The 27,239-nt window shown below is 42.2% G+C and overlaps 1 protein-coding gene across 3 annotated transcripts; it reads left to right on the top strand.

Annotated features, from left to right (window-relative positions):
* Window positions 1-2,610: 2,610 nt before the first annotated feature.
* P2RY8 (P2Y receptor family member 8) lies at window positions 2,611-27,239 on the top strand. Of its 3 annotated transcripts, XM_044432791.1 has the most exons (3): window positions 2,634-2,666; window positions 3,265-3,350; window positions 25,671-27,239. In XM_044432791.1, the coding sequence occupies exon 3, from the start codon at window positions 25,750-25,752 to the stop codon at window positions 26,806-26,808; it is 1,059 nt and encodes a 352-aa protein (XP_044288726.1). In that variant the 5' UTR covers window positions 2,634-2,666; window positions 3,265-3,350; window positions 25,671-25,749; the 3' UTR covers window positions 26,809-27,239. The 3 variants fall into 3 exon arrangements, with proteins under 3 accessions (XP_044288735.1, XP_044288726.1, XP_044288718.1); XM_044432800.1 differs by lacking the exon at window positions 3,265-3,350 and having other exon boundaries at window positions 2,611-2,666; XM_044432783.1 differs by lacking the exon at window positions 2,634-2,666 and having other exon boundaries at window positions 2,832-3,350.

Here is a 27,239-nt window from a genome sequence, read left to right on the forward strand (position 1 = left end):
TATCTTTGAGAACTCACCAAGTATGGGGAAACTGTCAGACAACCGGAGAAAGGCTAAAGCTGTCCCTACCTTCATAAAGGGAAGGGGGCCCCTGAGAAATATAGACCAGTCAGTCTGACATTGCTGGAAAAATTCTGGAGCATGAAACAGCCAGTCTGCAACACCTTGAAAATAATGCACTCATTACAAAAAGCTAACATGGAATTGTCAAGAACAACTCCTGCCAAACTAACCTGATCATATTTTTTGACTGGGTTACTGCCCTAGAAGACTGTAGGAATGCTGTGGACATAATATATCTTGACTTTAGCAAAGCTTTTGACAAAGTGCCCCATGATATCTTGATTAGCAAACCAGTCAAAAGTGGGCAAGATGGAACTAGTATCAGGTGGATCCACAGCTGGCTACAGAATCAGACCCAGAGTGCTCTTCAATACGACCTTCGGTAACTGGGAAGAGGAAACAAGGGGGTGCTGCAGGGTTCAGTACTCAGCCCAGTACTGAATGTCTTCAATGTTGTTGTTAATGAATTGGATGAGGAGGTGTTGAGAATGTGTATCAGACTTGCAGATGGCACAAAATTGGATGGAATAGCTAATACCCTAGAAGACAGAGACAAAATACAAATTGATCTTGATAGGTTGAAACACAGATAAAAACAACAGGGACAGATGCCAGATCCTACACCTAACAAGAAACCAAATATGTACTTGACTCAACAATACTGCAAGTGAGAAGGATCTTAGAATTGTTGTAGATCACAGGCTGAATATGAGTCAACAATGTGATGCAGCTGCAAAAAAGGGAAAATTATATTTTGGACTGCATTAATAGAAGCATCACTTCCAAATCATGTGAAATACTAGTTCCCCTCTAATCAGCACTGGCTAGGCCTCTCTGGAGTAGACTGTCCAGTTCTGGGCACCACAGTTTAAGAAAAATGCAGAAAAGCTGGAAAAGGTCTAGGAGGGGGCAAGACAGACATCAAGGGACTGGAAGCAAAGCTGTATGAAAAGAGTCTAGAAAACACTGGATATGCTTAGACTGGTGAAGAAAAGATGGAGAAAAGATATCATAACATATCCTGTACTTGAAAAGCTGTCAGAGAGAGGAAGACCAGGGACTCTTCTTAATCATCCCAGAGTACAGTGCATAGAATAATGGGTACAATACACAAGAAGCCGGATTCTGGCTGAATATCAGAAAAAGCTTCCTGATTGTTAGAGATGGAACCAATTACCAAGAAAGTCATGCCCTGTCCCACACTGGAGGCGTTCAAGAAGCATCTGGACAGCCATTTAATAGAGGTGCTTTAACTTGGAGTCCTGCATTGGGTAGGGTGTTGGACCCAGTAGCCTCACTGTCCTTCATGTGTTACAAGAACTAGGCTGAAATCATGTGTTGATTGCATTAGACTGGGTTATGGCTCTTGTGAGCTTAAAATTAGTAAACAGCCTGGTGATGGTCACTCCTAGATAGAAATCACTTTGTGTCTGGGCTGTGCATGCATATTTACTTTTCCCATTGCTGTGATTGAACTAATCAAATGCTATTTGAGTGTGTGGTGTTTTTAAATCTGACCTTGCTATGTGACTTAATGTTGCTGCTGCCACAGCAAGATGGCTTGCTGAGTTGTCTTGCAGTGTTGCAAAGACTCAACTTTCTTGAGATCCTTAAAGCAAGTTCACCAGATTTTCCCTCCAAAATCCACCTAGCACCTTGCCAGCTTCTTATGTTCAAAGCATATCTGCTTCCTTTATCTTAAGCTCATCTGCCATAAGCTTCCTTTTCTTTTGCCTGAGAAGAAACTAGAAAGAGCAGGTTGTGTGCATTCCAATTACGATTGTATGTAGCATCCCCTACTATACATACAAGTGAACATCCCCAGGGATGTTTCTAGTGAAGCACTTTAAAGCAGGGGCAGACAACTTTTGTGGTTGTTGGCACATCTGGCAATTTGAAAAATTGTTGAGTACACCCCTACAAGTCAGCAGTCAGGGGAAGTATGGCTAGCTACAAATGACAAGTAATGCTTTTTGTGTCCCAACATGCAGTACAACTCATTCAAACCCACACTTTTTTACTGTAACAGAATTAATTGCAATTGCCATTAAAAAGTGTGAGGCATAGGGCACCTGAGTGGGCAGGAAGAAAAATGTTACCTAAGTTAGCAAACTGATAAAAGGCATCACTGGAAATTATCTGACATGCATACAAAGTAATTACACCACTGAAACCATCCTAAATCATTTCTGACCAGATGTATAAAGGATCTCTAGCCACCTTGAAAAGTATCAGGTTTGTTTTGCTTAATTGCTTTTTTCAAACAGAGGTTAATTTACCTTTCTTCTTCCTATCTGATTTACCAACCACTCTGGTCTCTTCTGATAATCAACATTCTGTGATTTTGTTTTAAATCTGTGTCCTTTCTGCTCAAAATGCAAACCAGATGATATAGCGAAAGTCCTATATCATTGCAAACTATCTGGACTGGAGTTCTGAGCAATTTGCATCAGTGCACCAGTAAGGAAACAGTTAATGGTTACAAAATATATGTGCATGTATGGTCATTTCCTGATCCTCAGAGCACTGAGAAACAACATCTTACAACTTACTTTGCATCACATGTGGCTCCAGAATGCCATGAATAACACACATCAAAGCAGGTAACTGATTACTTCTTTGTTTATAAGAATAACTTTAGTTAGAATAATACTTTCATACAATGAAATTTGGGCATTTTTGCATGTTCATTATTTAATTCTGTTACCATCAATCATATTAATCAATGATAATTTAACCAATTATAAATTATCAAAGCATTTGACATAGCAACTTGTAATCAACATCTAATTGTAGATAAGAAGAATATGTTATTAAGTAGCCACAAGTATTTGAATTAAACTTGCAGCTCATGTTCAGGGATATTGTGTAAGGGCACTATTTTAAAGCAAAGCTGTATTTTAATTCAAGCACAAATGAAATCTTTCTATGTATCTATATTTCAGGCAGGCACAGGATATGATGTTTCAGAGTAATTTTGAAATTGCTGTTCTGGGGTGGGGTGAGGTGAGAGTTGAAGGATTACAAGGCACATGAGAATAACTATCATACACCATTAACTGAAGAAAAGATGTTTCAGTCTCCCATCACTATGAAAGCTGAACTGTAATTTTAAAACATACTGAGAAAGAAAGACAGACAGACAGACCAACAGGAACTCACAGAGTCTTAAAGAAAAATATGCTTGTGTCTTTTATGTAGGATTAAACAATCTACTGAAAATGGCTTTTACAGTCTTCTCTAAAATGTAACTTTTTGCACAGTTGCTGATCAATGGAAATGTTCAGGTACTAAAAATTTTGCTTTGTTTTTTAACTGTTCCCTAAAGTCCACACCATCATTCATTTGTAACGTTTTACTGTCTATCTACTTCAACACAATTGTTCTCGTTGGTTATAGAGCATGTTCAGGAGAGAGAGCTTAGAGTGTTGGGTTGGGGCAAATGAAACACAGAGTCAGTTCTCTGCTCTACTATAAAACACCTGAGTGACTTAAGGATAGTCATCTTCTGTCAGCTTAACCTACCTCACAGGGTTGTAACAAGGGTAGACGGAGAGGCAGAGGCAGCAGAGAGGTTTCATGTTAGAGGGATGGAATAAATATCTAAGAAAGGCTGGAGACAGGTAATCATTTTTAACAGGGTTGAAAGTTAATTTAATATTATTTGTGTATTTGTGCTTCTCAAGATATATGTGCACACTGGCCTCTGCTATATCTTGTGAATTTGTATATTGAATGGTATTTTTGCTCATTCTTGATACATCCCTCATCTGTACACATTTCTTGGATCGTATGAGTCACCTTTCAGCAAAGGGTTTTGCCAAGTTTTTGATACCAAAAACAAGCAAGCAGGCATCCTTGCTGTCCTTTCTATGATGCAAATAATGCCTTCCTTATCTTTGCAATGTCTTTGCAAAGAACATCACCTTTGTTTGTTTGTTTGGCTCTATTATAAGCTTCACTGGGGTGTTCTTGCCAAGTGGCAGGTGGAATGTGTGTTGTGGGAAAACTGTATCTGCAGTTTCTCCTGAATGAGGAAAGGAGAGTCAAAATGTTGGAATATATAAAAGCACAGCTGTATGAAACAGCTAATCAGCTTCTGATCAGAGGAGATGGAGTAGTCTGCTGGATAAAAGATTAAGACTAGAAGCTTGGGCCCATGTTCGTTCATGCAGGTCGTCTAAAAGAAGAACCCAACTATTATACTTCTTTCATTAGAAGCAGTATGGTTCTTCACTCTTCAGCTGGTGAGCATGTCCCGCCAATTAATCTTTTGTAATACAAGGATTTAAAAACTGTAGTTTCTTTGTGCGCACACTTGCTTACTGTGTGCATATGGACACAAAGTAGATGTGTTATCACATACCCTTGTTCACAGAGACATGTAAGCGCCACACGTACTTGTGTAACAACCTTCTAGGGTCTGAGAGGGCCTTCAACTAGAGGAGTGGTATGCACACAGCAGACATGTAGTATGCTGTTACTAAAATGACAAATATGTACTACACAAATGAGGAAATTGGCTTAAACGTATGTTCAAACTGCAGAAACAGGAAAGTGATCTTTTACAGACATTTATTGTTAAAAACAAAGAGTAAGCCTGCAGTGCACTTGGTCACTTTTTCTCCCACACTGTGGTGAGAGGTCTTGAATATCAAGCTAAATTATAGTTACTATTTCTAAATGGACACCTACAGATATAAACCTGCATATGCACATTGGTGTTCTCCTTGCCCTTTTCTGGATTATGATGCTTCATTTCTTTACTTAGTTTTAGCAACATCTAAGTGGCCAGCCTAGTGGGAACTTTTGCTTTTATCAAACAAGGAGGAAAAGGTGGTACTAGGAAAATGATGGAACAGGGTGATAGGAAGACCCTGATAGAAAGCTTGGACAATAATTAAAATGATGGGCTTCTGCGGTGGAAATAGATAGATTTAAGAGGAAAAGAAGAGAAATAGAGCAGGACTTGCAAAATGTACCTGATTTCTGAAGAAAGGGCCTAAAAACGATTTCATTTCTTTGTTGGTTACCAAGAATTAGAAAAAAGCTCTGGGCACAGGCTACCCAGAGCTTAACCAGCTTTAATCCAACATTTTAACATGGGGCAATAGTTCCATGCCCCTGCAGCCTTGTTGAATGCAAACTGTGCCATGTTGTCCACAGCCAAAAAGGCAAGGATTGACATTACAGGCTCGGCCATTAGCAGGTTCATTGGAGCCAACCCAATCTGGGTTACAACTTGAGTTAGGGGGCATGTCTAGCCAATGGGACTGTTTCTTAGAGTTTCCAAGTGAACACAGAAATTAAGGATTCAGCCAGAGAGTTTTTAGCACACTTCCCTCAGGCAGGATCCAACTGGATGCTTCTGTTCCTGCTGATTTCCTTCTACCTCAACAATTTCCTTCTGCAAGCTGTGGGACCTGATGACACTGTTTCACGAGGAGGACCCAAAGCCTATGAAAAAGAGATTTCAAGCTTGCCAGAAGAAGAGTAGAGAGTGGGCCAGTTTCTGACTCATTGCAGACTGTCAGTGGATTCTGAAAAAAAGGAAGAGCAGCAGCAGCAGCAGCAGATGAAGGGCAGGGGAAGCCTCTGAAACTCTGTAACTGTGTGTAGTGAAGTTTCTGAGGCTGAAGATGACAGTCCATGGTTTTGGAAGGGGAGGCAAGTTTTTCAGGATGGGGGGAGCATGTGCTGTCTTACCCTCAATCAGGGAGGGCCACCCAGAGCCACCCTGAAGTTTTACTGAAAGGGATGGATGGGGGAAGTTTCCAGTTTGCATTCAACTCTTTACATGAGCAGAAGCTTCTCTTTTTGGTAGAAAGCTATTTAGAGCTCAAATCGTTCTGTTATTTGTGGAATCTAATTAAAAGAATTGCATTTTCAAAGAATTTTCTTGAGTTTCAGACCCAGAGGGAAGGGACCATGGCAAATTCAGTGAAAATGCCCCTTTCTGGTAGTAGGCAGGCTAATGGAACATCTTCACTTCTGCTCATTTCTGGTTGTCCTAAAAGTGTTAGATCAACATTGCACCAGTGTTGGGCATAATGGAATTGGTGGGACGTAAAATAATTGGCAGGGTTTTAAGCATCCCATTGAATTCTGCCCTTTTAACCCAATTCTACACTTTGAGGCTCAGAATGTGCAACTCCCACATGTTGTGGACCTCTTATTAAGCACCATTAGGCTAGCATTCTGCAATTAGGTATAGAACTTGGCCCTGCTCCTTTCCGGGTATAAGGGCCAAACAGACCAGGAAGGGATGTAGATTCTGTGTTGGAAATATGAAATAGGCATAGTGTGCAACAGATAATCAGGCAATGAAAGACCCATGAGAAACACTATTAAAACAACTGGACCTTGGTTTATTCTTAGAGCTGAGATGCATCAGTGTAGGACAATGATTTTCAACCTTCCCATGGCTGGAGACTAGCAAAAATAGGAAAATCCCCTCAGAGACCGCTGAGGCAGAAACAGAAACCACCATACACATAATACATAGTATTCTGTGTATTAGTTTCCAAACACAATGCCAAAATGAAAATCCCCCAAAACAACCAGTAACCGAGCAACAAAAATGCTGACAAAAGAACAAAATAATGGAATTGGTGCAGCGTGGCTCTCAGCTGGCTCCCACCGAGCCACCTCTCCCCTCTCTCCCCCCCCACCCCTTGGCACCAGGGCACATCCTGTGATGCCAACTGAGGAAGAAGTAGTAGAGGACAGCCAGCCCCCATGCTGGTCCATGGCAAGCAGGATGCCCCCTGCCCCATGGACAGGCAGGAAATTGCAGAGTGGTGGTTGAAAACCCGCTGGTATAGGAGAATCCCAAGGAGAATGTTTGAACATCAAAACCTGTGCTGATATCCACTAATTCTGTAGTTTGAACATTGCACCCTCATTTACATTCACAAAATCCCTTTTGTTAACATTTCCCAAGGTTTCTGTTGGTACTCGTGATATTAAGACCATGATGCCTAATATAATCTATAAAAGTCTGTGATTTCTGGTGCTTGTAATAGGCAGTTCTAAGCACATTAGACTTAAGTACGACCAAGTAATAGAAATGGATCTTATTCTATCCATGGTTTAAATAATCCCCAGTGGGTTGTTGTGCGGTGAAAACTGGCCTATTGTTTCTTTACTGCTCTAGTATATGGCTAAAGTTAATTAGCATATCCATTTACTGACTGGGCAGGTTATATGGTCTGAAAGTTACTTTCAAATTTCCACTCTGCTGTTCTTCAGTTCTAGCGATGCATGTTCCAATTTGCATGACTCTTTGATGCAAACCTTTTCAAACACTTCCTTATTTTTTTCTGTTCTGTGGCTTGAAGGTCTATTTTTTTGGCATGAATCTTTCAGTGCCAGGCACATGCAGCTGCTGCATGAAGACTGTTTTCAATCTCTCCACCCAGCAACCGCTCTCACGCGGCAAGCAGTGGTGATGCAGCGACACCCTCTGCATCATCCTGCGAGACCATAAAAGTGAGGTCTATGGTGTAGGTGGACAGCAGCCTTTTCTGACCTGTTTGGGACTCAGACCTCCAGCATGCTTCAGCCAGGCAACTACCAGTAGGGTTGCTCATTGCACATCACCCTAATGCAAAAACAAGAAGAAACACATTGCCCCAGAAGAGACCACAAAGCACCAATTTGCATAACATGTGTGCATGCAAGTCCGTGTGCATAAGTGCAAATGAAGAAGTTGACTTATAGGTGGAAACTTATAGGTGTGTAAGGGGATGTCATGTGGCGGAGGGCTGTGACCTGTTCTTCTCTGCAGTGAAGGGCAGGATGCGTTCCAATGGGGCAAAGTGCTAAGAACCAGGCTTCAGGTGGGATATCAGGAAGCACTTCCTCATGGTTAGGACCCTAGGATATGGCATGAGCTACCAAGGGACGTGGTGGAGGCCCCATCAGTGAGACTATTCAAGGAAAGATTGGACAACCACATATTGGGGATTACATGACTGGAGCCAGCTAGAGCTGGGGGTCAGACTAGATGGCCCAGGAGACCCTTCTGACTCACTTTTTTCTATGTTTCTGCTATACCTTAAATAGAAATGCAATATATCTCCCCACTGGAGGAAAAAGTCTGACTAGGTTAGCTGGGTTGTTATCTAGGTGGTAACTGTGAATGGGCAATGCTTGAGACCCATCCATGCTTACTCATCCTCTGGTTCTTTATCTTTAAACCAGAACATCTTCAAATGCAGGACACCTTTTAGGCTTGTCTCCTGCCACTTGTCCTGGGTAAAGCAGCACACTTGGACACACTATGCCTAGCCCCAGAACAAAAGTATCTTTCTTGTGACAAATGCTGTGATAAGTGTACTAGAGGTAGAGCTTTTTGGTCTTCCCTTTCTTCTCTAATTTTGGCCTAAGGACATGATCAAGCATAGTAACTGAGAGACATTAGAAACAGAGATGAGTGTGAAGATTTCTAAATACATTGATGGAGAGATGGCTGCCTGCATATTCTCTGAGCAGCTAACACTGCTGTATATTTCATCTTGAGAAATCAGTGATTAGTCAATACTGTATATTACTATGAAATATTTAATCAGTTTAGCTATACGTTTTACATGAGCATGCACAATGGAACCCTTTGCTAGCAAGCTGGTGTTGTCTTTAAAAAGTGGGAAAAGAAGAAAAGAAAATAATTTGAGGGGGCATTTGAGTGAGGAAAATAATCGAGGCAGACAGATTAGAGCATGCCTAACCCTTCCCCTGGAAGCTGCTTCTTTGCTCCAAATCTCCATTCTAGACACACACTGTGCCTTATGACAGCACAGGCTGCAAAATGCTGATTCAAAACAGCAAAAACAGCAAGCTGAAATAGAGTGATTTGAATCAAGGAATGGGCAAAGAATTAAGTGCCCTTTGTCTGCCAGTTCTTCATTCAAAAACGTTCCACCTGAGTGCATGCTGTTCCTCACTTCTCCTCAGTTCAGCTCTTGTTTTACTGGAGGAAGATGACTTGCAAACACATTGCCCATCCCTCGACACATAGGGTGGCCATGTGTCCTCTTTTACAGAGCACAGTCATCTATTTGAAGGGCTGCTAGAGGACTGAGCTCTACTTTGAAGGTCTCCTCTATCTGAAGGACTATCCAGTCCAAGTCCAGTTTAAAGAGAAAGGAGTGATTGCAGCATAATGTTGTCATTCTCCACATAATGTTGGAGAATGTTTTTGTGCCTTTTTAGAATGAGGAAAGTAAGCTATTAAACACAAAGTAGAACAACCCAGAGCAAAAGCCTGTCATGGGGCTTCAATTCCACTGTATTTCAGCAATACTAGAGCGCCAGATTGTTCTTGCTAGCCCAACAACATCTGGAAGGTCACCCCTTCTAGATGCAAGTGACAATCAAGCAGTTTGGTTGTGGCTGTAAACTCACTTGGCCAGTTTCAAACCGGCCCACCTAGCATTTGACCACCTTCCTTCTGTCAGGCTTCACATTCATTCATGTGTTTAAATAATTTTCATTTCAATAAATGCAGTGAAAATGAACCAAGTTGCTACCTGTAGTTGTTTTCTTTGTTTCTGTATTACCATTCCCTCCCCCTTTAAATATATGTATTATACAAATGGAAAGGAAAAAGAGAATTGGAAAAGGCATCCAGAAGTTATTAACATAGGATTACAGAGGACCAATGATAGGAAACAAGAAACATGTAGCAAACAAAAAGATGATTATAGATATGTTTTGAAAAGAAAATAAGCAAAAACTGGCTACTTTCCCATCAAATGTATGCGTCAATGACCTAATCAAAGGGTGGAGACATTTTTGAACCCAAGACCTGAACTGGTTCTATGCAGGCACATTGGGGCGAGCCATCCAGAGGTGAACGGCCATGCATTGAAAGCTTGCAGCCCCATCCAGCTTGCCCTTTCACATACACTCTCAAACTTGCTCATATTCTCACTCCCTTTCTGTCAGGCACCCTCACATGTCATCCCTCCTGCCCTTAAGGCCAGCTTTAAAAAGCTTCCATACGTGGCGATTGAGTTTTTCTTAAAACAGCCTACTTGCAGTAGTGGAAAGGAAATTTTTCAGGGTGGTTACAGAGCAGAGGAGAAGAGTATTAGCCCTTTTCATTTCAGAAATGAGAGAGCCCCCTGAACAGCTGTGAGACTTTCTCCAAGTCCCATTGGCCATGTTTCAGGGTTAGGGTTTCAGAGCTGGTATGCCGCAGAGGTTCCTCAACCCTGGTTTCATCGTTTTGGTTCCCTTACTGTTTCAACAGTAGCTTTGTCTCCTGTGCTATGCAAAACAATCCCTACATAGCCTTTTAAGCAGAATTGCACCAAACTCAGTGCTCTGAAGTCCTTCGTGTTGCTAATCTTTGCTACAGTTGAACTGAAACTGTACTGTTTTCTCTCACCTCTGCGATGTTACTGTTACATGTGTGGTAACACTAAACCTGACCACAAACTTGTACACACCCAAGTTTCCAAAAGCTGATATGTGTGAAAGCAAAGGCCTACCCTCTTTCTGCAGATAACTTGTGACACAGAAGGCCACATAGTTTTCCTCCAGCCCTTTTTCAATTTTGTTATTCAACATAAATGTGAACAATTGTTTGTGGGTAGGGGTTAGGGTAGCAGTCCAAGTAAAGCAATCAAAAAGCAGGAGGGCAGCCTGAGAAGGTAGAAGGTATTTGACGGCTGTTCAAACACTGTTATACATAGAAATGTATACATTTATTTCCCAATGCATTCCTCTGGAAATATCTACAAAGACATTGAGGGATGCATTTAGCCTATGTAACAGTTCCAGGGGCAGAAGAAAACAATGGCTTGGACTCACAATTGCTTTTCCATTCATGCAAAGGAAGGGGATAGAATTCCATAACCTCTGCTGTTTGGTAATGTCTCCTTGTCCCAGGAATAGAGGATGCAATGTCCAAACTAAGGAAATGCATCACTGAAAAACAGAGCAAAAGAGGACACATATTTGCATATGCTAATATACAGGACTAGATGCAGATCTAGGAATACATGCTCAAATAAACAAAAATACAATGCATACCATTGCAATGGGAAGTTTGTTCATCCACAGTTAGGATCTGCACAGCAAAATGAGCAAATATGGGGATTACGTGACCCCAGTCTCTGCCACTATGGTGTCATGTATTGTACTTCTGTTTAAATAATACTTGCTATTTCTAAATGTGCATCTCCGCATATACATTTGCATGTTCATGCAGACATATTATGGATCTGATGTTGTATTTTTAGGTGGTACGTTTCCTCTTTTATGGTGATGCTTCAGTAAGCCTGAAAGTCTCTTGCTTATTTATTTAATTTATTCCCCACCATTTGACTGAAGCAGGTGTGCAGCATTTTTAAAAAGACTTTCAGAAGTTGCTATTTATGTTTTCAAAGAAAATTGCCATCGGTGCCAGGGGAGGCTCCCCTTAAAGTACAAGGAGCAGTTTCAAAGGAGAACTGTTTAAAACCTTTTTTGGTTGGCACTATGTAAAAGAAAGTTGAACTTCTCTCCCCATCTTCCTCAGTCCAGGGGCTGCTGCTCAAACATTCACACAAGTAATACCATATCTACCTTAATCTCTTCGGTTAACCACCCCTGCCGCCTGAGGTAGGGTCTGAGTCTTATGTGTGGGAGCATCTCTGTGGATTTTCAGGGACCTGCCCATTCACCACAATGGGGAACACAGACAGAGGGATGAGGGAACAGAGCTATTCTTCCTGTGAAAGAAGGTCTGGGGCATAAAGGCCAGCCTTGGCACTCCCACTAGGCAGAGTGAGGCAATCACTTTTAGGTCAGACTTCACCTACCAAGGTTTGCATCTGGAATGCCGGCTTGTTCTTTGTCTCAGGCAGCAGAACACTTTGGAAGAGCCCATCAGGACCGTCACTTGTCCAGCATCCCTGCACAGAGATCTAGAAGCAGGGCTCAAGTTTACAAAAAATATTCAAAGATCACTGGAGGCCTACCCAGATGTCAGTCTCTTTGCAAGGGGGCAACAGTGTTTTCCCCTTAGCTCTTCAGTGTGGCTAGCAATATTAATTTTTTTCTCCATCCCTACATAATAGAAGAGGGAAAATCTAGTTTTCTTCTGCAGAGGAAAGAATAGCTTCATTTTTACCTTCATTTTTAAACTCTAGGAGATATATACAGAGAGATTTCAGATGTGAAATAAAGTTGATTTTATTGATAGTATGTAGAGGTCCTAGTAGCTGTCACTTGAAAGTAGCATGGAGCAGCTGGGGAAGAACGAAACAAAAAAAAAAAAAGTAATTCACAGATGAAAAGGAAAAATCTATCACGATCTGAAATATGAAAGCTACAGCTGGGGAGGAGTAACAACAGAATGAATGAAAATGTGAAAAAGACAGGGGAGTAGCCATAGTGAAATATATTTAGCTGTTAGTTTTGGGCTACACGTGGTTTCTGTAAGAATTGCCCTTTCAAAACTCAGGAACCAGTCCTTACCAAATAATCCAGGAATATGAAGGACTGAATCCACAGCTGATTGACTTTTAAGTAGTCCTATTAACAGAAACAGTGTAATTGCAGTATAATATTTAATGTAAATCTTAATCAATTTGCCTCATAAAATAGTTTAATGGTTGGATGTGATACTAAGGGCAGAGACAGAACAACAGGAAATTGAGGGATCTTTTTTAAACAGGAAGATGATTGTAAAAAGGATAATTATCTCACCAATAACTTCAGTTACAGAGATTAGGGGATTTCCCTAATTTGAGAGATGGTTTAAGAAAAAAAAGTATTGAGGGTAAAAGATTGGATGGAGAAAATGGATAATAAGGAAAGGATAATGGCATTACTTGGAAAAGAAAGATTACCTTGGTTTAATGTTATGCAATTGGAACAACAGACTAGAGAATGTTTGCAGAAAAATGGTAAGTGTAGAGACCTTACTAAATCTGAGGAGATCATGATGACAAGGGAGATGCAAGGCAAACAAGAGGGATCATAAGGGAGATATATAAGATTTTATTAGACAGGGAGAAAATATACAATCTTTTAAAAATTTCATGGAAAGGATATAGATGGGATTTAGGGAAGGATATAGATATAGGATGAATGCAGGGGAAATATGGGATAAGAAAATATTAAAAAGTATTAAAAATTAGAATTAAGAAATTTTTTAAAAAATTGTATGGAAATGGACACTGGCTAAAGAATTTTATATGAATAATAAATATTCTAATTTATGTTGGCAATATGGACAAAATATGGATGCCAATTTCAAAAAGTGGGGATGTGAAAATATTAAGACATTTTAGATAATGATCTTCAAGGAGAATGGCAAGATACTGAACTTAAAATCTGAAGCAGATCCTGAAATAGTATTGTTGTTAATATTTTGTGGAAATGGAATATAAAAGAATAATAAATTTGGTATCAGCAGCAAAAATGATAATAGCAAAGAATTGGAAGGAAAAACAGGATTTTCAATTAATTGAATAGTGTAGATTGGAATATAGTGGTTAATGATTTGATGTGTGAGCTAAAGATGAGAAAAGGATTGATAAAGAGGAACGATTTAACAATATATGGGATGTGTTTATTGGACATGTATTAATAACAGGGGAGGTTACTAAACTTCCCTTGGATCAATTGCAATTTTGGATAGAAGGGACATTTCTGAAAGAGCAGGAAAAAAAAATAGATGGCCATGGTCCCTGTAGAAGGGTGCACTAAGGGTCACTTCATATATATATTATTTTGTGTAATTTGTTTTCTCCCCATATTATGAGATTATTTGTATGGCTTGTTTATTCTAGTTGTTTTACTCTTGTGCGTATGCACTCTAGAAAAGGGCTTTCCTATTTCTGGTGAGACTTGAGTCACAAGACTCCTGCGGAACTCACATAAAGCCTTGTCATGTATGGCTGAGCTGAGAGACAGTGTGCTTGTTTACACATGGTAGTGAACCATTTCTGTGTTCTGTAAACAACCTCTAATTGGCCAGATTGAAGATTGTCAGCTTGATGTGAGAACCTAGAACAGTAGGTTGCTTAAGGGCCAAACAACCTAGTGACTAACTCAACAACAAACCATGGTAATTGCTGAGTTGCTAGCCCCTAAACTCATTGCCTGGGATTCCCATGTCACACTGACGACTTCTGAGCAGGGCCTGTTTACAGAAACAAGAAACAGCATGTGTCCCTGAAAATTACTGGTCAAGTAACCCATGGTTTGCCAACATTATATGTGGACTGGGTGGATGATTGGTTCACTATCATCCAGTAAGCTCGCGAGCTGAGTAGGAATTTTAATGTTGATTTCTCCAATCTTAAGCTTATCTTGAACAGGGAAGCCATAATACATATGGAATATTTAAAAACCAAGCACTGGCAGCAATACTATTATCACCCAGAAAAGACAATCTGCTTCTAAGTACTCTGTGCAGTTTGAGAGGAGAATGAAAAGTGTTAGGATGACTGTGGACATCTGGGGAGGAGAATGCATCTTGCATGTCCCCCGTTAGCCACTCCTGCAAAGTCGTACAGCTGTGTATTCACAAGAAGCCTAGGACTGAGAAAAGAAAGGAATTAGGTTCCTCAGTGCAAATACAGCCTAAGCTCGCTCACTCGCTCTCTTTTGCTCTCTCTTGCGCTCTCTCTTTCACACACAGTGCAAGACACAAAAATTGCATTCAGGTGATGTGCCTGGCTTTGACTTGGCCCTCCCTTTTCATGATGATAGCTACTGACCATTTTTATGTCACCCTGTAAAGGCCAAAGGACACCATCACTCCCTGCTAGACATTAATAGGTGTTTATCTGCTTATTTTTTAACACTGAGAACCAGACAATTTGCACATGATTATGATCAAGAAAAAAGGAAGTTAAAAACATGTTCAGCAGTCAAAGCACTATCTTCATCTTGTGATGTATGGCTCTTCAGAAATGTTTCCCGTTACAAGTGGATAAACATCTTTTTTTTTAATGGTTAGGCCCACCTTATTAATGCCGCAGCAAGTAAATACAGGGGCGTGAGGGTTAGCTGCAGTCCCCTTGGAGGACAGAATTGTCTGTCCCACATTGATTGTCCCGCATGTGCAACTCTAGTCTCCCGTCCTTGGGTGTAATGGCGGATGCTATTTGTAGCCTGTGTCGCTGTAAGCTCGAAAGGCCATTCCTGTCAGCTCCCATATATGGAATGGGGCAAGTCCCTTTTTTTCAGGCAACAGAATGTCTTGGGTTTCCGTCTGATCATGGTACTACTATATACTAGTGAGTTGCTCACCAAATGGTGGAGATGTGGGTGGAAAAGTGTCCATCAAGGTCAGTTGTAGCTGGATGAGTGGGTGAGCACAGGTCCAGTTTCCTTCCTTGTGCAGTCCTTCCTCACTGTCTCAGCCTCTTCTGCCTGATGCTTCATCAGCACCTCAATTCACCTCCCTCTTTCCCTTTCAGTATCCCTGTCAGTACTATCCCATCATGACTTGTCCTTGTGGTCATATAAGTGGGATACCTCCAAGTTACCCAACTGCAGTGAATGTGCCTTTTCTTCTTCTTTCATCACTCAGGTATTTCTCCAATAACAGAAGTCTTGATTATTGCAGAAAACTCATTTTTGACCTTTTGTTTCTAGATTTATTAAGCCTGCCAATTGTTGCACCTGTGTTAGGGTCAGACTACATGTTATGTTAAATATGTAGCATGGAACTGACCGTCTCCTCTTTTTAACTCAACAAGAGACTGAAATCCAGATTTGAGTGAGTAAAGGAGGAAACCTCCATCCAGCCATTCCTTCCCCCAAATCTCCCCTCCAAGCAGGAGCTGAAAAGCCAAGTGTGGGCAGTTTCAGAAAATAAGCAGTCATCAAGTTTAAGCCTCTCCTACCCAGACAGCGGTCTAATATAGACTGGCATATCATGTGCTTACTCATGAGTAAACAAAATCAAAGCACGGGACAGTTGCATGTCTATGCATTTTAATGCATCACATTGCTTGACCTTTAGTTTCTAGGTATGCAGATAAGGATGAAGGAACGATAGATACTGGTTTAGTGGCTACTTGTATCAAAACAGGACAGAAAACTCCCCAAAGCAATTTCAAAGGTGCCTGCATGGACACCCACCCTCTCCCCCACAAAAGAAGGAAATTCCATATTCTGCTTGGAATCCTCCTGCGAAGAAAAAAGAAGAGGAAGCCTTTGTTATGGTTATAACGGTTTGTAAGTTTTTGTCTCTTACAAAGGACAGTACTCTGATTGTAAGTTACAAAGTGTAACCCTAAGTAGCACTGTTAACATCTTTAGAAAGGGTCACATGGTGGGGAGTGATGCCACAAAGGAAACCACTTCTACATTTCATTTGAGAGAGAGAGAGAGAGAGAGAGAGAGAGAGAGAGAGAGAGAGACAGACTGTGTGTGTGTGTGTGTGTGTGTGTGCGCGCGCGCCACTTCTGCACACCTTTTCTTTGCTGCTGCTGCTCTTGAAAGACTTATTCTTTATGCTTTACTTATCAGCTTCATTCATCTTGAGCAGTAACTGTAGACAAGACACCAAAGCATGTGGGGTATGAACTAGCAGGTTATGCTAGAAATGACTGATGTAGTCTAAGCCTTGTGCATGTCTGTGACTATGTCCAGGAGCCAATGTATGGGTTTTATTGTGGGAAAGCCAGTGTACCTCATTAAAGGAGAAACTAGCTTTCCATAGCATCCCTTGCAAAATCTTAAGGCAGCTGAAGGGTGCCTCTGGCCAAAAGGCCAAATCTGGGATTCCAGTATTCCTTCCAGATTCTCCTGATGTCCACGGCCCCTCACCCTGACTCCTTAAATTCCAGTCATTTGCTGGATTCCTGGGTCTTTTTCCCCCACCCCCCACTCAGAGTTGGAAATAGCTCTTGTAAGGCTTAGTTACAGGCAGTAAGAGCTTTAAAGTATAACATATTCTCTCTCTCTCTCTCTCTCTCTCTCTCTCTCTCTCTCTCTCTCTCTCTGTGTGTGTGCGCGCGCGCGCACGCGCGTGTGTGTGTGTGTGTGTGTTCACCTGTTTATGGCCCTGAAACTGACTTTGGCCCAAGTCTGAAAGTGATATTTGCCCCTAGTCTAAGAGGTATTGGATGGAACAAGACTTTATTTAAAAAGCAGGCACCAAGGGAAAACAGTTTCCTGTCTCTTTAATAGCTGTATAGCATAGGGAGAGATCTGGAAGGTGCCACTTTTGGAGACCCTGAATGATACGTCACACAAGCCAAGAGATGCTTTCCCTTCTGCATAAATGCTAATGATGCAGGAGTCCCTTCTCTCTTTTGCATTCAGAAAACCCTGTGTTGAAAGACCCTTTACACAACCTGCTCTGGTGTGGAGTAAGCTCCTTTGTTTGCTACTTGATGGGGAAGGCTCAAGCACTTACCTGCTACCTATGAAGTGCACCTGGCTGTTCCAAGTGTCCTACTTCACAGTGCACAGTTCTCTATTAGAAGGTGCCCTCTATCTGAAAGGCTGTAAAAAGGAAGAACCATAAGAAAGGAGAACAGAAACCTTAAGTTAATAGTTAGCTTCTTGATAGCAGAATGAGCATGGTGGCATTCGGCCTACCTGTTCAAAGCCTTGCCTGGTATGTGAAATGCATTATATCTCTATCTAACTTATAATAACTGGTTTTGATCCAGTTTTAGTCAAACGGAGAGACAAACCATTGAGATCAATGGGACTGAAGTTAGCCACCAGTACCTTTTCCACGTATCTCAATATATCTAAATCCAGATCCAACTGATCACACAAATGATCACACAAGAAATGTCCTGCAACTATGTGCCCGCTTTTGCCCACTTCACTGCTGATGCATTTCCTCTCTCTCTGTTATTGTGAAAATGAAGCAGAAGGCTGCAGCAACCGGCTTCTGCTAGTAGGCAGGCTGTTTCAACCAGAAACTAGTCATGTCCTTTTTACTACCTCGCCTTGCAAAGAGGTGCAATCTTTTTTTCAAGGGGTGTTTCCCTTGTGAAAGGATGACTGGCCTTCTTTAGACAATAGCTTCTCCAAAACTAATGTTTGTACTGCTCTCCCTATGTGCAGATTTGAGACATAGCAATATAGCAACAGTAAGTTTCTATATAGTAACATAGCCAGGCTAATCAGCACAACAGTAACAATGAAAGGATCACCTTAAACAGGCTGAGTGCCTTAGTTACTATGTTTGTTTCCTGGGTTAAGGTACTATAGTTACAATGTTGATTTTCCATTCATTGTGGCTTCACATAACCTTCCCAGGCAGTGACTTTCAAACCTGAATTAAAATCTACAACAAATGCCACAACAAAACTTCATTTTGAAAAACAGAACAGATATCTAAAAAGGCACACAGGCCAAGCATAACAAAAATAATAACAACAGAGGAATCAGCAGCACTTGGGAACAGATTATCAGCAGTGAAGAACTTGTGAAAGAACCAGTTGTCGCTCAGGGGAAGTGCCATAATTTTGTGGTGGAGCACATGCTTTGTGTGTAGAAGGTCCCCTTTTCAGTCCTTGGATCAGGGGCCAGGTGATGGGGAAACTTCCTCTCTACCTGAGTTCCTGGAAAGCTGTTTCCTTTCAGAGAAGACAATATTAGCCATGGCAAGCAAAAAGATGAATAGGAATCAGGCAGGTTCCTCTGAACCTAAACAGCAGCATCTTCTTGAAAAAATAGGGAGGGAGGAAGCCTCGATACAAAGCAGTGATAGGCACATCATTTAACATGTGAGGTCCTCGACTTGGCCACAGCTGTAAATACAAAAACCAGGGAGCATCTAGATATCTGCCCTCCAAATCAGCAGAGGGCATTGCCTGAAACCTTAGTTAAGTAAAACTCTGTGAATCTAAGGAAGAAGCAAGAGTTGGAACTGCAAAATCATCATGGCTTACAAAGTCACAGTGGCTATTGTAAGTCACCATTCCACATGCTGTGCACTTTTTGCCTAATTACACTCCTGAATGAGGCTTATCTGTTTGTCTGGAGGAAGAAACCACCCGCAAATAACTCATAGGCTGTTTAGGCCATGATGATCGTGCAGACAAACCTTTGGTTTGAAAATAAGTTTGCTTCGAGATTATTCCTTTTGATTTGAAGAACCAAAATGAAACACAGGAATCATTAATGACTTCCTGGTCTTTGCCTGCATCCTGACCAAAGGCACAGTTTCTAAAAACAATGCCTCGTTTACTGTTAGATAGTCAGGTTCCATAGGAAGGCTACAATTCCTTGACAACACTTGGCAGTCCAGTGCCCATCTGTCCAAATTTCAGTTGTTCAGGGACATAAGCCTTTCTGTTCAACCTTATACCATAGCTGAAATGATCCAGGCAACTGAAATATAGCCTGTGTGTGTGTTTGTGTTCCAGAATGAAGGTGCCACTCCTGAAAAAGTTACTTGCCCATCAACCTTTAAATAAATTAGTTCAGCACAAGTCCCTTGTAATCTTTTTGGGCAGGTGGCAGCTAATGCCCTGGCATCAAAGGCATAAGCATAGTGTGTCTGAAATATAGGACATTACTGACTTCCCCAAAATCACTCAGGACAAAGTGGGGCAAAGCAGAAGTGTTTTGAAGATCTGTGTTTGAATCTGCACTGACATAAAAAATGTGTTGTTGTTGTTAGTCACAAAGTTGTGTCCGACCGATCGCGACCCCATGGACAACATTCCTCCAGGCCTTCCTGTCCTCCACCCTCTGGTGATGTCCATGTGTAGAGTCGTCTCTTGGGTTGTTGGAAAAGAGTGTTTGCTATGACCATCGTATTCTCTTCACAAAATTCTACTAGCCTGTGCCCTGCTTCATTTTGTACTCCAAGGCCAAACTTGCTGTTATTCCAGTTATCTTTTAGCTTCCTACTTTAGTATTCCAATCCCCTTATCATCCCCATGATGATAAGGACATCATTTCTTGGTGTTAATACTAGAAGGTGTTGTAGGCCTTCATAGAACTGGTCAAATTCAGCCTCTTCAGCACCAGCGGTTGGGGCCTAGACTTGGACTACTATGATGTTGAATGGTTTGCCTTGGATTCGAACTGAGATCATTCTGTCATTTTGGAGATTGTATCCCAGTACTGCTTTTCCTACTCTTTTTTTGACTATGAAGGCTACTCCATTTCTTCTGAGGGATTCTTTCCCGCAGTAGTATACCTGATGGTCATCTGAATTAAATTCACCCATTCCTGTCCATTTTAGTTCACTGATTCCTAAGATGTCGATGTTCAGTCTTGTCATCTCTTGATGGACCACATCCAGCTTGCCTTGATTCATGGATCTTACATTCCAGGTTCCTATGGAGTATAGATCTTTGCAGCATGGAACTCTCCTTTCACCACCAGATACATCAGCAACTGATTGTCCTTTCGGCTTTGACCCAGTCGCTTCATTCTTTCTGGTGTTACTAGTGCTAGCCCTCTGCTCTTCCCCAGTAGCATATTGGACACTTTCCGACCTGAGGGGCTCATCTGCTGGCATCATATCTTTTTGCCTTTTGGTACTTTCCATGGGGTTTTCCTGGCAAAGATACTGGAGTGGGTTGCCATTTCCTTCTCCAGTGGATCACATTTTGCCAGAGCTCTCTGCTATGACCTGTACGTCTTGGGTGACCCTGCATGGCATAGCTCATAGCTTCATTGAGCTATGAAAGGCCCTTTGTCATGATAAGGCAGTGATCCATTAAGGAATGAAATGTACATACCACAGAAGTAATTCTGGGGATTTGTGGCCAAGCTCTGGGTTCTGCATTTGAAAATTAGCAAATTCATAATGGGCATTTCCTAAATAAAAATGCGTGAGAAAAAAGAAGTTTGAATAAAGGTCAAGAAACGCTACTTGTTTTTCCACCTTACCAACAATGGGCTCTCTGGAAGTGGCATATCGTCCTCCAATTATCCCTCTCTCTCTCTCTCTCTCTCCCTCTCTCTCTCTCCCCCCCCCCTCACACACACACACACACACAGACAAAAGATTTGACTTCTAAAGTCAAAAATCAAACTATTATAATTTCTTTGTTGTTATTCTCTGTAATCTAGGCTTCACCTTCCACTGGCTGGGCATTCTGGGAGTCCAACACATCTGCTGGTAGTTCAGGGAAGCTTTTCCATTTTCTTATATATTTAATGGAGCAACAAAAACTCCATGGAGAGTCAGTGCAGTGCAGTGGTTAAGAGCTTGGACCTGGGACTCAGGCAATCTGGGTTCTAGTTCCTTTGTGGCCATGTAGCCAACTGGGTGACTTTGGCCCCATCACAGACCGTCATCCCAACCTACTTCACAAGGTTGTTGTTGTGGGGATAAGACTGAGAGGAGGCAGAGGAGAATGATGTAAGCAACTTTGAGTTTGCTATAAGAAAAAAGCAGGATCTGAATCTAATAAATAAATAAATGTTACGTAGCACTCCAAGTATGGGCAAACTATTAATTTTATACCAAGGTATTGTGACATGCTGGGTGCAAAACAATTTCCATAAAATATGTAACAAAAACAGGTGTTAGAGCGGGTGGTGGCGAGACAACTCCAAGCACTCTTGGATGAAACTGATGATCTGGACCCATTTCAGTCCGGCTTCAGACCCGGGTATGGTACTGAATCTGCCTTGGTCGCCCTGTATGATGACCGTGCAGGGAGAGAGACGGGGAGTGCGTCCCTGTTGGTTCTCCTGGACCTCTCAGCAGCTTTCAATACCATCAACCATGGTATCCTTCTGGATAGGCTAGCAGGATTGGGAGTTGGAGGCACTGCTTTGCAGTGGTTCCGCTCCTACCTCGACGGCCGATTCCAGAAGGTGGTGCTGGGGGACTATGTCTCTGCGCCATGGCAGCTATGCCATGGAGTTCCACAGGGGTCCATTTTATCCCCCTTGCTATTCAACATCTACATGAAACCTGGGAGAGGTCGTCAGGAGGTGTGGGCTGCGGAATCATCAGTACGCTGATGATACCCAACTCTACCTCTTGTTCTCTACCAATCCAGGTGAGGCAGTGGCTGTACTGAACCGGTGCCTGGCCGAGGTAATGGGCTGGATGAGGGCCAATAAACTGAAGCTCAATCCAGACAAGACGGAGGTCCTGTTGGTAGGTGGTTTGGGCTTTGGGGTGGGGGACCTGGACCTTGTCCTGAATGGGGTTGCACTCCCTCTTAGGGACAAGGTTCACAGCTTGGGATTGCTCCTCGACCCAGAGCTGTCATTAGAAGCTCAGGTGACAGCAGTGGCGAGGAGCACTTTCCTTCAGCTTCGGCTGATCTGCGCCCCTACCTGGAAAATGATTGCCTGGTGACAGTGACACATGCACTGGTAACTTCCTGATTAGACTTCTGTAATGTGCTCTACGTGGGGCTACCCTTGAAGACGGTCCAGATACTTCAATTGGTGCAGAATAGAGCTGCCAGGTTGCTGATGGGGACTGGGCATTGTTCTCATATAACCCCAGTTCTCCATCAGCTTCACTGGCTCCCCATTGAAATCCGGGCCCAATTCAAGGTGTTGGTTATCACCTATAAAGCCCTCAACGGCTTGGGACCTGGTTATCTAACGAAGCGCTTGCGTCCATATATGCCCTCCCGCCCCTTGAGATTGGCAGCAGAAGCCCTTCTCTGGGAGCCCTCTGTGAAGGATGTTAGGAGGGTGAGTACCCGGAGTAGGGCCTTCTCTGCGGTGGTGCCCCATCAATGGAATGCGCTCCCCAGAGAGGTCCGCCTGGCGCCATCGTTATTTGTTTTTCGGCGCCAGGCCAAGACCTTTTTATTTAAAAGTTATTTTAATTGTTAATTTATGAATTGTATTTATGGGGTTTTTATGTAAATGCCGAGATGTTTCCTTTTTTTTAACTCTAATTCTATAAACTGTTTATGTTTATTTATTATTGTTGTAAGCCGCCCCAAGGCTTTTTGCGAATGGGGCGGCATAAAAATGGTTTAAATAAATAAATAAATAGTTTAACTTTAGTGTGTAAACTGCCCAGGGAGCCTTTGAGTTGATGGGCAGGGAAGAAATAACCACAGCAACACAGATATAATATGAAGCCAGGCATATAGAGCAGAAATCTCTGCTTTTTACAACTTTGGTTTCAACTCTGAAAATGGCCTCACTGTGCCAAAAATTAGCAATGTACAGTTAGACCTGCAAAACGGAAACTATTTACCACAATACTTAAGCAATTAAAAAAACCCACTACTGCAAAACGTAGGACTGAACAAACCTCTGCATTGTTTGCACATATTGTGCAACTCGAAGGTTGCTGCTCTCTTCTCTCCTCTTAACTGCATTCGAATGGGACAGCCCTTCTGATAGAGCACACTGAACACAGCACAGTCCTCTGGAAAGTAAGGCACCTGCCCAGGCTAAAACTGCCTGGATGAGAGACTGCATGGAAATGGCTGAAAAACAGCAATGAGCTCCTTGGGCAAAGAGTGAGGCACAAGAATCAGAGTGATGGATTTAGATGGGGAAAAGGTGCCTCTCCCCCCCCCCCCCCGCCCCATAAAAAGTGATCTACTTCATGGGGTGCTTTTGGATAGCAAAAATATCATGCAGGGATGGTCCTATCATTAAGCAAAGGGACTTCAGGCATCATGAAAATAAAAGTTATTTAATGAATTAAGCTGCATTTGCACTGCCCATTTTTACTGAGCATTTTCTGCCTCGGTGATAAATAACTTGGGGGTCCTTGGGAACTGGGCGCCTTGACTTGGGTGATTGGGCTGCCCTTTGCGGCCCTGCAAAGTGTGTGCATGTCTATACCATTTACAGCACTGCAACTGATTACTGAGAGAGCAGCAGCCTTTGTAGAATGACCAAATACTGCGCTAGCTCATTATGCAGCTGCTAGACTGTGACCAGTCGCTGGAAACATCTCTGGAGCGCTGGCGCTGGCGCTTGCTGTTGGGAGATGGCTATCTGCGAGGTCGTCTTCTCCTATATCAACCTGCCTGTTCTGTAAGCTCTTCTTTGGCAGCCCTTTTTGTTTCCTCCATCAATTCAGCGAGTCAAGCAGTTGCATGGGAAGGGCTTTCTTAATTCTGGCAACCCTCTTGAGGAGTTTTCTCCAGTGGAAGGGTTGCTTATTGCCAGTCCTTTTAGATGCCTGGCATTTTTTTTTACATTTTCTTTGTCTTGAATCTGATGGCTTAAATCCTGCAGATTTTATTTTCTTCATTTTAAGTGTTGTTTTGCAATTATAATTGACCCATGATCTGCTGTAAATTACCCTATGAACTTTTAGCTGAAATATGAACACTTTTTAAATAAAACACATTCTCCTAAAATAGCTTTCTCATTCATTTTGGTGGAGTGCCCAGCTTATCACACACACACACACACACACACACACATTCAGTAGGCTTGCCAAGCAGTCCAGCCAGCTTACAGATTAAGCAAATGAACGCTATTTCCCTGTCTCCAGCTGAGTATATGTACTAAAGAATGAAGCAGAAAAAAAAAGCCCAGAAATGGTTGTTCACTTCCAAAACAAAATTAAATGTAGAATTAGAAAATTGAAACTTAGCAGAAACATAGGCTGCCCATGTGTCCTTTTTACGTAGGACAGTCCTCTCTATGAGAGGCTGCCAGAACAGTGCCCTCTATTTTGAGTCGTCCATCCATTTCAAGTTCAGAGAATGTACCATCAGAAGGGTTAGCAGGTGTCTGGGAGTTAGCACCCGAATGGTAGATTGAGCAAGGCAGGAAGGACGCTTGGTTACAATGATCTATGTTAGGATGAAATGGGAATTTCTGGTGATGTGTGTCCTTCTCTTTTGACAATTTATAAGTGGTGGCCCTCACATCACACCCAAGGAGCTCTCAAATGTAGGGGAGGGGCATGGTCTGGTTGGGATCCCATGGCTTGACTGAATCTTGATTCTTTGCCAGCTGCTGGAGAAATAAGGAATGTCATTTCTATGGTGCCTGGGCAACACCCTGGGAGGCAAATTTGCCACTGACCAATCAGTGGCCTGGAATGATCTGGCCATGCAGCCTGTGGGTGATTCCAGCATGCCCCTGTTTAACATGAGGCTGAGTGAAGGGGGAAAGTCAGCTTGGGCGGGTAGGGATGCGGATTCAGTGGCCTGCATATGCCTGGTCAGCTCTGGGCATCCTCCTTGTTCAGAGACATTTCTGGACAGGAGAGGGAAGGACTGGCTTCTCACAGCTTGCTATCACTGCCCCATAAATGATTTATTGGTAAAATAATTGTAATCCAATCATCTCATTTATAATTCTTAATCATCCTTAATCATCTCAGATGTGTTGAACTTATATCATACTGCACCTTGGTACTAGCTGTTGTAATACAGTACTGGATAAAACTATTAAATTATTTATAATTATTCTTAATATCTATGGTAATACTAATAAATACATCTTCTTTCAAGAAAATGAATACATATGTATGTGAATATGTATATTATGATTATTAAAAATCAAATATATTTATTACAGTTTACAACAGATTATGATTGCAAGATATACAAAATATATCATTATTACATGATCGTAAGTAATAATTAATATTCAAACAATAATAACGTGGGGTCATCTAACTGCAGTGAAATAGTTGAACTATTAATAAAGCTGAAGTGTCACTCTAATTATTCCCATTTTTTGTTTTCATACATTTTTTTCTACACCAGCACATTTTCTAGGTCACAGACTCAAACTTCATGATAGAATTCTGCAGACTATCAAGAACCAAGAAGTCAATCATACAAAATGTATAAAAACACGACCGGGTTGGACAATGCAACTTTGGAGATGCTCAAGAACCCGGCCATTCGGATCACCTTGCCAGTTGTCTACTCTATTATCGCTCTCATCAGCATTCCAGGAAATAGCTTCTCCCTCTGGGTTCTTTTTTTTCACATCAAGCCGAAAACAAGGTCAGTCATCTTCATGATTAACCTCAGCATCACAGATCTGGCACTGGCTTCCTGTTTTCCCTTCCAGATTGTATATCACATATATGGGAACCACTGGTTTTACAGCAAGCACTTGTGTAGCTTTGTCACCGTGATGTTTTACGCAAACATGTATTCTTCCATAATTACCATGACCTGCATCAGTTTTGAGCGCTACCTGGGAGTGGTCTACCCACTGAAAGCTAAACAGTGGGATGGAGGGAACTGTGCTATTGTGGGTTGTTTTGTGATGTGGGTACTTGTCCTGTTGGCCTGTTGGCCACTGGCAAGAGCAGACCTGACTTATGAAGTGAAAGAACTGGATATTACAACTTGCTTTGATGTCCTGAAATGGACAATGCTACCCAACATTGCTGCATGGGCAGCTTTCCTCCTGATGCCATTTTTCTTCTTCTTCTGCATTCCGTTTACACTGACAGTAGCCTGCTACATTGGCATCATCTGGAAGCTCGTCCAGGCTTCCCACAGATACGGCAACGGACAGAAGACTCGGTCAGTCTACTTAGCTATCCTTGTCCTCCTGGTTTTCATCATTTGTTTTGTTCCCAACAATATTATCCTGTTGGTGCATATCCTCAGTCGTCTCAATGGGAAAGAGGGCTACTATCACATTTACAAACTCACCCTGTGTCTCAGCTGCTTCAACAACTGCATAGATCCATTCATTTACTACTTTGCATCAAAAGAGTTCTATGAAAAGTTCATGAAGGTGATAGGTCGGAAGGTGCTGCTGAGTGACTCCTCGGAGATCAGGAGGGAAAGTGTATTCTCTGCAAGGACATTGTCAACTGGACAAGCTGAAGGGATAGAACCGCTTAATTCATGTCTGCAACGACATGAAAGTGTTTTCTAGCATCAGTGAGAAGAGAGTTCTTTTCACTCTAGGGCTTTTCCCCCAAACTAGTGCTATTTATGAGTTTTGGATTTCAGTTCCCATCAGCCCCCACTAGTATAGCCAATGATCAAAAATGAGGAGGAAGCTTGTAAATGATGTATCCACATTACCTAGGATAGTGGTGGAGAACCTATGGCATGCATGCCACAGGGGGCACACAAAGCCCTCTCTGTTGGCACACGAGCCAAGTCACCCCAGCATCGCCCCAGCAGCCGAGCATCGGATAACAGCGCACATAGGGGCCATGCACTTGCTTGGAAAGTAGTAGCGGCGCCAGGGGATGATGTCACGAGATGCGACTCATTCGCTGCAATTCGTCCAAGCTTTCGCATGGCTGGTCAGTGCGCTGCCAATGGGTTGGGGGGAGGGGAGAGAGAGAGATTGAGATT

The sequence above is a fragment of the Varanus komodoensis genome, unplaced genomic scaffold, assembly GCF_004798865.1.
Source record: "Varanus komodoensis strain SLA01 unplaced genomic scaffold, ASM479886v1 scaffold1, whole genome shotgun sequence".
Lineage (NCBI taxonomy): Eukaryota > Metazoa > Chordata > Lepidosauria > Squamata > Varanidae > Varanus > Varanus komodoensis.

Excerpts from the sequence above, each read along its gene's own strand:
- P2RY8 (XM_044432800.1), top strand. The coding sequence starts at position 25,750 with ATGTATAAAAACACGACCGGGTTGGACAATGCAACTTTGGAGATGCTC.